At 36.0% G+C, this 16,814-nt stretch overlaps 1 protein-coding gene across 4 annotated transcripts in view; it reads left to right on the top strand.

Annotated features, from left to right (window-relative positions):
- Positions 1–13,012, top strand: part of SLC6A15 (solute carrier family 6 member 15) — a 38,946-nt gene extending 25,934 nt beyond the window's left edge. For all 4 annotated transcript variants that reach the window (XM_072864624.1, XM_072864598.1, XM_072864607.1 and 1 more), the window contains 6 exons: positions 2,680–2,921; positions 3,026–3,218; positions 4,220–4,412; positions 7,219–7,378; positions 10,045–10,207; positions 11,651–13,012. In XM_072864624.1, coding sequence (XP_072720725.1) covers positions 2,680–2,921; positions 3,026–3,218; positions 4,220–4,412; positions 7,219–7,378; positions 10,045–10,207; positions 11,651–12,022 — 1,323 coding nt within the window. In that variant the 3' untranslated portion in view covers positions 12,023–13,012. The remainder of the gene's footprint in view (positions 1–2,679; positions 2,922–3,025; positions 3,219–4,219; positions 4,413–7,218; positions 7,379–10,044; positions 10,208–11,650) is intronic.
- The last annotated feature ends 3,802 nt before the right edge of the window (positions 13,013–16,814 follow it).

The raw sequence follows: 16,814 nt of genomic DNA, 5'->3' as shown, positions 1-16,814 counted from the left end.
TTTCAAAAATGAAAGCTAAATAATAAGATCATTAAAATCAATGCACATAGTGGCTAATTGCAGATGACAGGAGTGTTGTCAGTTATTTTGATTCCAGGTGTTTTGAGTCTGTGGAGAACTGTCATCCTATAAAAATGACCTTTGTTAGCTATCACGTTGTTATTTCTTGCATTGCGATACGCAGTCATGCTCCGCTTCACTCACTGTTGCCGCTTTAGTTGTGGTTCTGCAGGAACTTGCAGGCTGTTCAGGCAAATTTGGGAGATCTGAGGAACAGAGAAGTGCGATGCTTATTGATGAAGAGGAAGTCTATGGCAGAGATGGAATACAGGCCCCTTGAAGTTATAGTGTGGTTTCTCAACCACAGTATTAATGCTTTCTTTAACTAGATAAGTACCACTAGATACTGGGGGAAAGTAAACACTGAAACTCCCCTTGAATACCAGCACCTCTTCAGTCTTCACTATTTCATCTTTCATGAGTTAGACCTCAAATAAGTCGCAGCTGGTGCTTACTTTATAGTTATGTTATAACTTAATGATACAGTTGTTTCAAGTGTTCAGATAAACAATCTTGAAAGAAAAATTGTTTTTAATTTCTTCTACTGGTTTCCAGTTCTATATCGCAAAATTTAAGTTGTGGCTTAAATTTGAGGTTAGGAGGCCTATATGTCACATACAGCATATGTCAATATAAACCTTCAAAAGTACTTTCATTATAATCTCTGATTGTTTCTGTACTTGAGCACTAATTTGGACTGTAGGTTTGTATGAAACTACCTGCAGGAGGAATTCAGACTTGCCCATCTGTTGTTGTTTCCATTTGCTCCATTGTGCTAACAGTTTATTTGGGCAGGCAGACTGTAAAAATAATTGCTAAACTGATCTAGGTTGAAAATAATCCAGGTAGATAGAGGTGAGGGGGGAGGGAGAAACATCTTTTCAGCCTGGATTAGTTCAGCAAACGACCACATTGTGACCACAGATGATCACAACACACTCCCACAGAAGAGTTGTGTCAGCACAGCAGAGGACTGCGCACATTGGTGCAGGTGTGAGAGCACAGGGCTAATGAAGAAGGGGAGAATTTCTTTCTTTGGCATGGCTGATGAACAAAGCAGAAATTCTAAATAATAACCTTAATGAGAAGCCTAAAGAAAGGTATATGAAAAGCCCACTGAGGTCAACTACTACAGTGAAACTGTAGGACTGTATGAAGCTTAAATACAGACCCCCCAAAATTTCACAGAAAAGATCTTATAATAGCAAATCAATTACAAGTTTATTTTGAAATGCTAGGCAATGTGTATCTGAGAACGTACTGCCTTTGATGATACCAAATGATATATTGCAGAAAGCAAGAAGTGTTTCGATACTTAAACCAGTTACAGATTTGGTAAAATTAAGATTATTCCTCGAGCTCCCTCTAGTGGAAAAGCTCTAGCATGACTGTGTGATACAGGCAGATTGAACTATGTGCAATAGCTACTTGTGCATTGTAATGATAACAAAAATTGTAAGTCAGGAACAAGTTTATTCTCATAAACACCTTTTTTTCCAATATGCTTTATTTTAGCTATATGCAAAAGAATAAAGAAGGTGTCTTCTAGCTATCTATAATAAATGCTATACTTCTCTGGGAAACTGAAAAAGTTTTCAAAATGTTATCATAACAATAGCAGACTTTTTTTCCCTCAGAGTAAGACAGTCAGTCTTCTGATGCTGGCATCTATGCTGATGCTTTTTAGTTTTACTATTTTCAATAAGTCTAGGGTTTAAAAAAAACAGCAAAAAACCCCAAAACATTCACAGAAGTAAGGTCTTTCACTGTTAAATGAATGGAGGCCCTGAATCAACTTGAGAAAATCTAGTGTTTAAATTTCACATGTACTCTTTTATGATTCAGTATCTAGAAGGATCTGAGACAGATGATGACTCATAACTTTAACAAAGATATTTCTTGAAGTATGGTCATCTGAAAGAGCAATACAGTTCAATTTTTTGATAAAAGGCTTAGTTGTCCCTCAGATACATGACCCATTTAACTTAGGGTAAGCTTGAGGCATCTAGCTTAAGGGAGATTTGACTCGTGGACTATACAGGTTGTGGTGGCCAGCATTTATTTCATATGTTGCATTTTGGTTTACATATTTGCGTGTAATAGAATTCCATATAAGCGTGTGTGTCTCATGGTCACTTTTTTTTTTTTTGAAAAGTAACAACAAAACAGCTTTCAACATACTTACTGCATTTATAAGAGGGTTGATTGCCCCAAAATAAATTTTAATTCTAACAACTGGTAGTACATGTACTGTAAAAAAAAAGACAGTAAATATTGTAAAAAAAAAAAAGATGGATGTTCTCTCTTATTTCACGGTATAACTGCCTGCTAGTTCAATAATCATACAGCTCCAGTAGTGTCTCGTTGTTTGCAACATACTCTGTTTCTCTTTAAGGATTATATCATATAAAATCAATAGAAATTCTGGCCATCCACCAGAATAAGTTAGCTCAACTTTAGGTGTCACATTCAGCTTTCATTGTATCATAATGAAAATACAGTTGTAGTGGAGTATTAGCATTTTGTGATGTAGGTTGTCTTCCTGTTTTTTTCTGTTGTCTTTTCATATAATAGAAATGCATTTTATAGCTGACATATATTATATCTAATTTCAAACAGCTTGAAATAATGCTGGAGCCCAAGGTCTGGAGAGAAGCTGCTACTCAGGTGTTCTTTGCCTTAGGGCTTGGATTTGGTGGAGTCATTGCCTTTTCAAGCTACAACAAGAGAGACAACAACTGCCATTTTGATGCTGTACTGGTGTCCTTCATCAATTTTTTCACTTCTGTGCTGGCAACTTTGGTGGTGTTTGCAGTTCTGGGTTTCAAAGCCAATATCATAAATGAAAAATGTGTTATCCAGTATGAATATCCATTTATTTTTTAAATTATTTTTATGGTATATTTCATTTATGAATTAACACAGATCATCGAGTTTGATTTCTCTGTTTCATTGTGTTTTACAGAAATTCAGAGAAGATTTTAAAACTGTTGAAAATAGGCAATCTGAGCCAGGATATGATCCCACATCATATCAATTTTTCAAGCATTACAGCAGAAGATTACAATTTAGTTTATGACATTATTCAGAAAGTTAAAGAAGAAGAGTTTGATTCTCTTGGTCTGAAATCTTGTCAAATTGAAGATGAACTTAACAAGGTGAGAGTAATAAGTAAATCTTAAATACAGAGATTATGAATGAATGAGTATTTGTAAGCCTGAAATAAACGGTCAAGTATACATACACAGAGTATCAGTACAGTGTACCTATGAGCAGTGCACCTCTAGAGATCCATATGAAAACATGGTTCTGTGCAGGGTCACATTCCAGCTCACCTGAGGATTTTTGGGTCTGATATCTTAATATAGTCTTCACTCTTTTATAATGCATTCTGATCATTATATTGCTCTCCTCAGGAGGTTTTAAAGTTCTGTTTTTTAGAACAGTTGAACGTGAGGATTTTTCCAAAGACTAAACACTGGTGTACCTATTAAATATCTCAAATTGATGTCTTCTCATGTTAAGATTATTATTAAATATTAAGATTATTATTTGCATTATTAAATACAAACATTACTTCACTAGAAAGTAAAAAAGTTATTCTTTACTTATTATATAATTGCGTAATGAATGTCATTCTGTTTTGAAATCTTTAGAGTAAGCCAGATCTGTAAAAGAGAAATTTTTCTAGCTTTTTCAGAGGGACTTCCAGTTTTAAACACTGACCTCTATAGTTGCACCAGTATCTGAAACTAAAATGTCAAATCGGTGACTTAGACTTCAAAAGTTTCTATACTATTCCTGCCATTTAAATTTGAAACAAATAGGTATAGAAATGAAGTCCTTTATATATTTACTGGAGAGAACAGAGTGTATTTTGTAGCAGTCCTGTATAATAGCTCTCATGCAAAATTATCAATGAAAGAGAGTAAGAAGTGTGTTGTTAATATCAATCAACATAACAGATTCTCAGCCAAATCCAGTATTTCAGTAAATAGTATTAAGTTTGCAGATTTGGAAGGATCACATATTAGATAGCAGCTTCCCACTTTAACTTCAAGATTTAATCAATGGCATTGCATGAACATGAAGTCAGACTGTCACACTAGAAAAAAACCACTGTCCATGAATAATAATGTGGGTTTTTTCTCACTGACAGGCGGTTCAAGGAACTGGTTTAGCTTTTATTGCCTTTACAGAAGCAATGACCCACTTCCCTGCTTCTCCCTTCTGGTCAGTCATGTTCTTCCTCATGTTGGTAAATTTGGGACTTGGAAGTATGTTTGGAACCATTGAAGGCATAATCACACCCATTGTTGATACCTTCAAAGTCAGGAAGGAAATTCTTACTGGTGAGTTGCACAACTTTTCTTTTTTTAACTAGAACAATAAGCCAGAATTTTTTTTGAGAGTATGAAGTCTTGTTTTCTGACATGAAAATTTTCAGTGCTGACATTTTACAGTGAAGTAAATCACTGTATTCCAGAGTGTACTTCCATGCATAGACACATTAATATCTGCAAGTAAAACCTTTTCTTGAATGCCACGAGCAGGAAGATCCTAGAACTTAAATTTTAATGGAGCATTTCTGTTACAAGTTTCTATACGGTTAGTCCTTCTGAGCTCTTCCAGAATGCCTTCCATTCCAGCCTATCTCACAGATCAGGGAAACAAAGCAAAAGGAGAGAATGAAGATACATTGCAAATTACTACAAATTATTCCTAAGTAGGCCAATGAAATCTTAATTTATGATGAAAAGTTTATTATGTTAAAAATCAGTACAGTTACCCTCTAGAGGAACATATTTTTCCCTGTTGAATGTGGAAAGGGTCTTAAACAAGATGTCTGTTTGGTTTGGGTTTTTTTTTTTTTAATGGCTAAAATTATGTGAGGTGTAGCCTGTTCATGTAGCTCTGATTGTCTTGTAGCAATTCCTCTTTTTGAGATAGAACATCGGCATAAAATATGAAAGTTAGGTGTCTGAAAATCTTCAGGACAGCTGCAAGGGATGCAAATTCGGATTTCATATCCTGTGATACACCTGTGACAGGAAGGGTAGAAATTAAAAAATATAATAAGCCGCTTTAACATTATGTAACTCTATGAAGGAAATAATAATATATTTTCTAAGAGTTAACCCCTGATGCAGCAGAGCACTGCTCTTTCCTGACTGCTGAGTACTTAGATAATAAGTAATATTTAACAGAATACATGTATTTTTTTACTTGATCTAGATCTAAGAATAAAATTCTTCATAAAGATTAATCAACTGATTTTTCAGAAGTCCTAACCTATTGAGCACTTGGGGTCTTTTGTTTTTTGTTTCTGTTTTTTAAATGAGCTCTTAAATTCTTATTGAATAACCAGTGTGACATTTAGGAATTAGCTGTTTTCCCTAAGTATATATGCAAGTACCATGATACGTAGTCATTATTCTGGAGTAATGGAGCATTTTACAGTAATTCTTTGTTATTGCATTTGACCAAAAAAAAAAAAAAAAGAATATTCAAGATCTGCCTTTCTCTGGTAATTTTTTTGAGTGTTATGCATGTATGATTTTTGCTAAACTCAATTGTACTCAAAGGATTACAACTTATAATTAACGTGTAAAATTGAAATGCCTGGGTTATACTTCATGCAGTATCAGTGGGATTTAAGAAGGATTATGCCTGCACTAGAGTTCGTGCTTAGAAACCACAAATCTTCAATTTTTGCAGAAGTGTAAACACATTTGCAACTTTTTGCACCATGGTTCTAGTTCCGTCTCTGTTGAGTTCAGGGAAACCAACTTAGATGCTTAAACTTATTTTGTGTTCAGTTATTTCCAAATTGGAGTCTGCATGTGTTTGTGCTGAGTTATGATTAGCATAGCTACCAGAGCCTTAGTTTACAACTAAAGATGCATATTTTGGGGGTGTAATGGTAAGACACAAGGGGAGAACATAAGAATGGCAAGGATTTCTAAATTCACATACACACGGTTCTGATGTTCTAATTCTTTTCTCAGGGTCAGTAATAAAACTCGGTGTGATTAATGAGACTCAGTTTGGGGAGATTTTATCTGTATTCTTCTGATTTTGTTACCTTGCTTTAGAAGTTCACTTCGATTTGTAATGATCTCTTTAATTCTAAATTTCTATTCTCTGAAAGTCATGATAACAATAGTTACTGCAAGGTTGAAAGTGATTGGTCTTACATCACAGTATTTAAAAAAGCGTCATTGTCTTCCTTTCACTACTTTAATCAATACTAATTGATTATCTGGGATTTATGCAATGAGTATATTCCGTAAGGATATTTTATACTTTGGCCCAGATTCATTTCACTTAATTTTAGACTGCTTAGGTGTATCCTTAGCCTAAGTTCGCAGTGGGGGGAAAAAAAAAGGGCACTTCAAGTGGGAGAATCAGTCTTGCTGGTGCTCAACGTTTGATTGATTTCACAATTTACAATTGATTTCAATTGATTTACAATTGATTTCACAATTTATTGAAATTTGACTTTTTTATGGCTACTTAAGCATTCAGTCCTATTCTCGATGAATTTAGTAGGAAAAAAATTATATTGAGATTCATTATGCAGGATCAAGCATTTGAGAAATATATTTCACATTGTCCCTTAACAAAAGAAGGGGCAGAAATTTTGTTGCTTAGTGCACAAATACATTTAGACAGATTCTAATGGAAGTTCATGCTGTGAGTGATCCAGGGGAAGCCTATTCAGCCTTTTCATTTTTTTAGAATCATAGCCTGAAACTTTGGTTCTTTTCACTTCTAAATTCCAAAAAGTGATCTAGTGACCAAGTAACATCATGTATGATGTTTAGTGTACCAGTTCTGTTTATTTTAGCCTTGTATTCACATTAAGTTAAATGTTTAATGAGAAATAGTCACTTGATTAATCTCTGCTGTTTAATCAGGACTGCTGTAATATGGCAATTCCAGTAATTCTAATTTCATAACTTTTCTGTTATGCAGGGAATAGGTAGGATTCCTAATATTCTTAAATTGGAGACCCCTCAAAAAGGAAAATGTTATCAATTTTGATTATATGAAATAATGCGTTTTATATCTTTGCTGTTTCGAACTCTCATTATTTCCTCTTTGTCTATGGAACTTTGTTATACTTACAGCTCACATTTCTGTCCTTTATTCCAGTCATCTGCTGCTTGGTAGCATTTTTTATTGGCCTCATTTTTGTGCAGCGCTCTGGAAATTACTTTGTGACGATGTTTGATGACTACTCAGCTACTCTGCCCCTGCTTATTGTCGTCATTTTAGAGAATATTGCAGTCACCCGAATTTATGGAATAGACAAGTAAGTGAAGGAAATGTATCTGCCTGTCCATATAAACAGTATTCATTACAATAACTATTACTATTTTAATTATATTGCGTGAAGTATTTGCTATGTACACATAAATACAAGTACGTAGAAAGTGGGTCAATCTGGGGGTGAATCTAGCTTGTTTTTAAGAACAGGTTTGGAGCAAGATATACTGCATCAGGACAGCGTAGTGAAACCCAAAGAGCAATTGCAACAAATCCAAAGAGAGGAGAATGCAGTAAAAGAGGCAAAATTAGAGAGTTAGAAAGGAAGAAAGGAGGCTGGATATGCAAGTTTGAGGAATGTATATAGAAATAAGACAGCAGAAGAAAGATTTCAAGAAGTAATAACCATGGCCTAAGCAGCAGATGAGGATGTGTATTCTGACCAGATTGGCAGTATTCCAGGCAGCCTGAGAAAGGAACAAAGCAAACTCTAATGGCAGCAACAGTAAGAAAGTTTCAGTTTATGAACTAGATTTAATTTGGGGCGTTGCAATTAATTGTTCTTTGCATTAGTTGTGAGAGAGGAAATAAATAGAGGAAATTATGGCAAAGAGCAGGGTCAAAACTTACTTGGAAGCAGCATAGTTGACAACGTGACCTTCTATCAGTGATGGCTGAAGAGAAAAGACCATCAAGTCCCTCTAATTTTTTTATGTCTTATGACTGAAATCACCAGAATGTGTTCACCAAGTGAGATCAATGTGTGCCACACTTAAGGCATAGAAGAGTTCGTATCAAAAATAACTCATGCTATCCACAGATAAAACAGAGTATGCTATAATAGCATGTTGAAGTAATTTAAACATCTGTGATTTCTTTGCATGTACAAAGGGTGACATAGAATGGGTGGTTTTTCATTTGAATTTTCACTTGTTCGATCCGAGTAATCAGCCAGTCCCTCACCATAATGAAATAAAACTATAATAAGAAAATTTAATGTTATGGTTTCCAGACATTGTTTCTGGTCTACACAAGTAGTGCCTGGTCTGCTTACTCATTACTTGGGCCTCACTACTTGGGCCACATGTATAATTCTATAATTGATCACATAGACATGAAAACACCATGTAGATGTTTTTACATGTGCAAACAAAAGATGAAACAGATGACCTGGGTATCAGCTTAGTAACGTCCAGGCAGGTTGAGTTCCACTGTGAAGGGAGGTAGACATGCCAAAACTCAGCAACTTCACCTGTGAGGAAGTTGGTGTTTAGGAGTAGCTAAAATATGGTAATACTTTGCTTCTGAATCAGAGTGCAGTTGATTCATGTTTTCAGAAGCGTTTCTGACAGGACATAGTGAAAAGTTGACAGCCAAATTTCTCATTCAAATGGCCACCTGGACCTCCCTCTGGAGTATTCCTAATATTTTTTCTGATGTATATTTTTCCAGAATATCCTTCTTCGGGAACCTAGCATTCTTGTTTGCAAAAACTGCCAGAATCAACAACTTCAGGTTGTCATAGGCTGTGATAGCACCAAGGGGTCCTGTTGTAGATGAGGATCCATATTTATGTCTTATTAGACACATTGTCTTTGATCAGATAGAAAAAAAAAACCCATTGCATCCAAAGGGATTGCAGCTGAAGGATAGAAAAAAGACATGTGAATCCCTGTAGCCAAGAAGGAAAATCTGCTATGCTGGAATCCGTGCTAAAGGAGCTTGGTAGCTTTTAAAAGAGGATAAGTAGGGTGGAGATGATGAAAGACTTTAAAGTGAAGAAAATAGATTTATGTTTACCTGGATGAAGAATTGGAGATCCCAGAAAAGAAAAGGCTATCTATAGAGGGCACAATCCATTTGTAAATTCAGCTTCTTTTTAACGATGTGTTTCATTGTAGTGTAAACAAAGGATAGAATACCCCAGAGTATGCAGTTCAAAAAAATTTTTGAGAGTTTATATGACAGTAGTTTCACATGTGTAACTGCTTTGAAAACATATTTATTGCTATAAGAGCTTTTTTGACACGCACATTTCAAAAGGGAGTGGGACCACGAGAGTTAAAACAGAATCAGTGCTTATGCACACTCCAAAAGAATTAATTCTAAAAATATTTTCTCTTTTTCTACTGGCTCTGGAACCATGTACTCCTCCGTCAAGAGTACAAAAATAGGAGTTTTGTTCATATATAACTTGCAATTTTGAGGCACAAGGAGGCAGATTTAAAACTTTACAAAGTTTTATTTCAGCAACTTATATGATGCAAACCATAGCTTATGCATGAAGTTATTTTTTACACTGCAGCACACATGTGGGTTTGAAATTAATTTTGCAGAATCTGTAAGATGTGCTGGTTATATATGTCCTCAAAAGTAATGACATATGCCTTAATAAACAACCCAGTAGACAATATAAGGAGATGTAAAAAAAAAGAATCTTATAAAAGAAAGGTGAGTTTAAATATCTTTCCAGCGTGGTCCAGCGAGCTGTTCACTAAGTCACTGCACTGCGTAGTGATTCCTTCTGTTCATCTGTTCTGAACTAGTAATATAAGCTCTATTTTTCAGCCCATCAAGTAGTCTAAACTGCAGCCATTTCTATACATGCATTTTTTCAGGGTGCCTGTTCACTCAAATTAGGTGCTATGTATCAATTATAGTACTTGGAATCTCAGTGTACACTCTAACAATAACCTTTTATTCCCTTCACAGATTTATGGAGGATCTGAAGGATATGCTTGGGTTTTCTCCAAGCCAGTATTATTACTACATGTGGAAGTATGTTTCACCCTTAGTATTGTTATGTTTGCTGGTAGCTAGCATTGTCCAAATGGGATTAAGTCCTCCTGGCTACAATGCTTGGATTGAAGATACGGTATGTATATAACAGATGCCATCACCATCATAATGATCATATCTGAAGTATTTCACAAGTACGTGAAAAGACAAAAAATTTGCAATTAGAAATTCAAAATCAGTATAAATATTTACATAGTTGATTTTATCTCAAGTAACATTAATGTAAAACCAACAATTTTTAAATTTTAGAGTAGTTCTGCTTTAAAATGTAACTGCTTGACACAAACCTTCATGCTTTTTGTGACTTGTAGTTTGTTGATGTATGTTGAAGAAATTCTTAAGGGTGGGAGAGGTTGTTCACTTTCATTAAATCTTATGTTACTGCAGAAAGTAGTTGGGTGATAACACTGAATAAATAATTTCAGATATCACATCATTTTTTTAAGTGGAATTAAGTATTGAGATTTAGCCACGTCATAAATGTTCCCCTTTGGGAACACATACCACATTGTAGGTAGCAGCTGCATTAAAACCTGTCTCTGATAAGAATGTTTGATCTGTAAAAAACTTGTCTGTGTGAACTGTAGAGTCAGTGCTGCGTGTTGCTCCAAAAAGAGATTCAGTCAAGGTAACTCCTAAGAGTTCTGCTAGTTTGTAGGCTCATCAGCCCTCAAGTTTGTCATGCAAAATACAGGGAGCATAAAAAGTCAGAGAAATGAATCTCAGGGACCCTTCTGAATGGAAAATTGTCTGAATTAGCCAGGAGGGAGAAATCGCAGCAAAGACAGGTAAGGTGTAAATAGAAGGTTGGCTTTACTGTAGGTAGACCAGACAACCACTACTACTTTCTCGGGATTCTCAGAAAAACGCTCTTGTTATGTTTAATTCTTGCCTTCAAAAATCAGAAAGAGAAATACCTTAGAATACCAAACATACCGTTCCTTTCCATGTGTAAAATTAATTGTTAATTGAGCTACTAGGCAAACAGTCTGTTGGCTGGTGATTCATGGTTACAGTAGAGGTGTGGGGTGCAGTCACTGCCCTAGTAAATGTTATAGTTTGCATGAGGTTTATACAAAGTGGAACAATTACACAGGGTGATCTGAGACAGCCCCTGTCTAGACCAGCTATTAGCCTACAGAACAAGGGCTTATTTTCCAGGCACAGTTACAGACACCACTGCACACTTGTCTGTTCTGAACATCCTTTAAAGGATCAGCGAACAACTACAGACAAATATGGAAGAAGGCTTAATGTGAAAATCTTGATTTGGGCTCTACTAGAGTGCTCTGAGCGTCTCGGAAACTGTGGGACAGTGTTTTGGTCCTACTCACTGGCAGAAACATAGCAATCCTACATCTCCATATCTATTCAAATTTGACATCTGTAGTGGTGCCCACATTGTGGGTGCAAGGTGACAAAAAGATGAGTATGTGTTTGAAAACTGCACACCTTGGTGAGGATCGCAGATGTGCTCTAAGTAAATACGTATTAATAGTTTTTCTCTTGGGTTGCTCAGGCTACAGAAGAGTTCCACAGCTATCCAACATGGGGAATGATTGTGTGTATATTGCTGATGGTATTGGCCATACTGCCGGTCCCAATAGTCTTCATGGTGCGCCGTTGCAACCTTATCGATGACAGCTCTGGTAGTTTGGCATCTGTATCCTACAAAAGAGGCCGGATAATAAAGGAACCTGTTAATCTGGAGGGAGATAATACAAGTCTGATTCATGGGAAGAGTCCAAGTGAAGTGCCATCTCCAAATTTTGGCAAAAACATATATCGAAAACAGACTGGATCACCAACTCTGGATACTGCTCCAAATGGACGTTATGGTATTGGGTACCTAATGGCAGATATGCCTGATATGCCGGAGTCTGATTTGTAACTGCAGAAAAAAAATGCTGTTTGTTTCTCCTCTCTCACCGATCATGGCTCGCCTATGAGAAGTGGTCAGCTTCATTTACTAGAGTGCGATCTCAGGTGCTCCACAGTGACAGTCTTTAAAATGTCATGACTGTATGTACAGGTTGAGAAAACTCCCTTTGGATTAGTTCTCTGGGTTTTCATTTGCACTGAAGGGAACACATTCAAAATCAATGGCAGCCTATATCTGCCAGCATAGCCAAGAATTTGATTTTTTAATTAATATCTAAATTTAAAGCTTTCTATTGCTGAAGCCCAGGTCTCACTCAAACAATAAAATATTTCTGAGGTAATATCACTGAAAATCCTTTTTTTCTGCTTTCAGGTTAACTCCCCAGTATTAAAAGTGAGCTCAGAAGTAGTTCACCAAACCTGTGTTTGTGCAAACACTTGTATATACCTTATGTAGATATGGTGTACTTATTTTGTTAGCACTGATAATGACTTAGGCTATTAGCTGAGTAAAAAACAAACCTGCAAACTATTTTCTTATGTAATAGCTGTATAGAGCAATAGTATTAGAAAATCAAGGAGTAGACTTACAGGAAGGCGAGGAAAGATTCCCTGTTCACTGGGGACTGCATAAACTGTGGCTGTATATTTTGTGTAAAATATTTGCTTTTTCAGTGTGAAAACAATGTAAGAGTGAGTCACTCCAAGAATCTTAAGGATTGTGCAGATTCTGCATTTTTTTCTATGCTGTGTGCCTAAAAAAGACCTTCTTGATATTTATTGTGGTTACAAGATTACATATATATTATATTTATATAATATACTTGTAATGTAAATATGTATATTATTCTGTATGTAATCGTTTCAAAAGTTGAAGCAAGATGGCTTTTTTAATTAGTCTCCTTCAGTTTTGCTTCTGTTTTATGCAGATAATTTTTTTCAGTCAGTAATTGTTAAGAACTGTATGGCATTACATTTTAACCTATGAATAAAGAGATTGACAAGGTATTTCTCTGTGATTTCTTAATAAGCTTATAACACAGCCTGCTTTTCTCTCAGCTGGACTATCCTAAAGAATAACATTTAACAGCTGAATAGAGATGCTAAAAGAACCTGAAAACAAAAAATGCTAAATCAGTCATCTTCATAAACTATTGGACAAGGACTTTTACTGTGAATACAGTAGCTGATGCAGCACTGTAAACTGGCATGATACTCTGGAATCTAGTACATGATTTATTCCTTAAAGAGCTTTAAAGTTAGGCGTAAATACTGAATTCACTACCTGTAATAAGCAAAGAGCAGAACCTACTTACATTGTCCCAGCATCAGACAAAGAACCAGATTAATTCCTTTGAGGTAAAAGCAAGTCTCAGAATCATAACCAGGTATGGGTGTCTCACTATCCTACTCTCCATCACTCCAGTTCAACCCTGTTTCAGAGACCAAAAACTGAAACAGGTCTCTTTCTTACATAGCTCTGACTATTCTCTATCATTCATTGCCCACCTCTTACCCTTTGATGTGGGAAGAAAAATTGTGAAGGCTGATTTGGGATCCTGGTGGCCCAAGAGGTAAGTGCCTTCTGCTTGTCCACATGGGGAATAACAGTGTTCTAACACATACACTAGCTGTGTGTTTCGAGAGTACAGCTTTGAGCACGTCAGCGTGGAAAACGTGTGCCAAAGGAATGAAAAGGAGCAAAATTTTAAAATAGCAACCCAATAAAATTCCTTAGGGATAACTCTTTTGTCTTTGGGAGGATAATGCCAGATCATTTTACATTTCTAACTTGGGAGCTTTTGAAGTTATTTTCAATCATCAGAAAGTTGAACTAGTAGCATTAGTTGAGAAAAAGTTGTATTTAATTACCAGGCTTATCTTATATTTGTTAGAATTTGTGCACATAAAATAAGAGTTTAAAGTAGTCGTGTAAAATGCATGTATTAAAACATATGGGGGAGAGCTGGTGTAATTTAAGCAGGTTGTGAATTCATAACAATTTGCAATAATATTATGTGTATAATGGATCAGCATTAGAGATGCAAAGGAAGCATGTGCAAAATATTCTGGCTGTGGCACAGCAGCAGCAGATTCCCACCATCGTATCACATCAGGCTTCTAAAGTAAGTCACTGCTCAGGGTAGTTGTCATGCATCCCCTCTGTGCCCAGTCCACAGAGTGCAGAACTCTGTTGTTCCAGACTTGCCTGTAGTAACATGTTCTTTTAGTTACATAGACCCTAGTTTTAAATATGAAGTGATGGCCAAATGTCTGCTGCTACGCAAGACCTGTTAAAAAGAATGTGAGCAAGATCTTACTATCAAAGTGCAGTAGCTACTTCTGTTTAAAGCATCACAAAGGGGACTAGTGCTACTTAAGCAGATTGCTGAAGATTATTCTGCTGGGGAATATGTCTTTTTTCTGCTCTTTTGCCTCTCTCCTTGAACACTTCTAATGATTATTTAGATTTTCCACTGCTTCTCAATCAGTTGCTTCCTAATAGCTCCAAGTAGCATGTCTCACCTCAGCTTCATTAAATTTTTCAGGCTTGAGAAAGCTCAGAATCTATGTCCTGTCTACTGCTGTATGTTTGATTCATAGTTTGATCGCAACTGGGAGTGAACACCCTGAAGTGCAGAAGTTTCTTTAACCTCATTTAGTCAAATGGGCTAAAAATGAAGGCACTGTCTGTCCTGCCTGAAGAAGCAGGACTGGTCCAAAGAAATTGCTAGGTGTGGAGGTTTAAAAACATTAGAAATAACTACTATAAAGTGTAACATCCAAGTCCTTGGATATTAATGAAAGAACTGCTGAAGCAAGGTAGGAAATTGTATGTACAGTTGCTGTTAAAACCAAAGGAATTCACACTGCTTTCATACTGAGAGCAAGTTGCTACTTGCTGTCCTTATGGGTAAAAAGAAGTGAAAGAAGAGTAGAGGGCAGGAGAGAGGTTTCAGATATTTATCTACTTAAAAGCCAGAAAGTCTGGGTGTCATGTCAGTCATAACCACAATTAATTTGCCTTTTTTTAAAAGAAAAGATCATTGCAAAAGGCAGTCATGCTTAAAATTAAAGAAAATCCTATTTGTGTCCTACACAATCTGAAATAGCCTAAGAACAAAATCATCCATGTGGAAAGTCAAAATACATTTCCAATATAATTTCTTGCAGAAGGCCTAAGGTTTCTGAAACCAATATGCTTTGCGGGATCTGATTTCCCCAAAGAAAGATAACAGAATCGGTCAGCATCAGTATGGCACAAACGAAGGCCACATCATTACCTGCATACTCTTCAATAGAGGTTCTCATAGTCAGTGAATTGCAGGACAGAGATTATACAGTCTTGTTGCCTATTTTTAGTCTTTTCTGATGTATCAAAATTTTATCGATACCTTACAGAGTATCATGCAGAGAAGAAAAAAGAGAACAGAGAGAAAAAAAAAAAAAAACAAAAACCAAAAAGGAATGAAAAAAAAGCTGAACAATCATAACCCTATTCTCAGGGAGCAGCAGATACATGTTAGGAGATGAATGCTCATTCTGGTGTAAGAGGAACAGTTATCTGTCATGCTATGGAGGAATAGTTATGTTTGTGATAGCAGTGGCTGAGAAAAGAAGGATATGTTTGCAAAAGATTTTTGTATTTTTAGTGAAAAAACTTAACTGTACTGACCACCGTTAAAGAGTAACATGCACTGTTCAGCTGAGATGCAATGTACTCCAAAAAAAGCTTCCTACTGCTACAACATCTTTGAGAAATTAGCAGAAATGTAGTTATGCAGGTTTTAAAAAACGCAGGAAATTTAATATAAACATTTAAATGCCTAGTTAGATTCTGTGGTTTGAGGAAAAAGAGGAGGAAATTGAAAATATAAGATGTGATTTACTTCATTTGCCACTGGATGGTGCTCATATTTCATGTGTATTGGTAAAATGGCATGTTCGGGAGTTTTTAAAAGGGAAGAATGCTGTATTTTTATTCTCTACCAAGACAGAGAACTCTTCAGGATGATCATGGTCTTGCTAAAAGTCAGAATGTTACTAATCTTTTGTACCTTCAGCTGCTTTCATAGTTATTTGATTTTTTTATATCCAAGAAAGACAGACACAACAAATCTTTAATGCTAGTGAAAGCAACAACACACTGTCAGTATCCCAGTGCCATGTAGTACACTTTTAGGTCTTGAAAGCAAGCAGCTCCTTGATTCGATATTTTCAAATCAGTAATTTTCTAACATGTCTTTTTCAAATATCCTATTACTTGCCATGCTTATTTCTGAGAATAGCGAATTAATTAGTTGGCAAATTAATTAGTGGAATAAGAGAATCTCAGACTATAATATTACTACTACCACTAATAAGAATAATGTTAAAGACTTCAATACTTCTTACTGCTATCATCATTAAATGCTGAAAGTTGCAATGAGGTAGATGAGAGCTGAGGGAGCAAGGAGGCCCGAGAAGGGACAGCAGCTGAAGGAGTGACTCAAGCCTGTAACTTTGCTTCTGAAGAAAGCAACTACTGTGGTATCTGGTAGAGTTTTAAAAGTAGTACGGCTACTAAAAGATGCCTTGGGCAGCTATTTAACCCCTTTGGTAAAGAGGGTGTAAAGCATTGCTCACTCAGTCTGACAGAACCACCATGTCTTTCATGTGTACTGTATTCATCATTACTTAGTACTAAATGAATGAAAATACTAAGACACTCGTGTCTCAAATCAGCATCAATACATGTCTTTGTTTTTGATTTTTTTCCCAACGAAGTACACAGAATGGCAGTGTGAGCTCCCGTGCCGTAG

Source organism: Ciconia boyciana, chromosome 1 (assembly GCF_034638445.1).
Source record: "Ciconia boyciana chromosome 1, ASM3463844v1, whole genome shotgun sequence".
Taxonomy (NCBI): domain Eukaryota; kingdom Metazoa; phylum Chordata; class Aves; order Ciconiiformes; family Ciconiidae; genus Ciconia; species Ciconia boyciana.
Note: the sequence above shows the minus strand (reverse complement) of the source record. Positions and strands in the feature narration are given on the sequence as shown.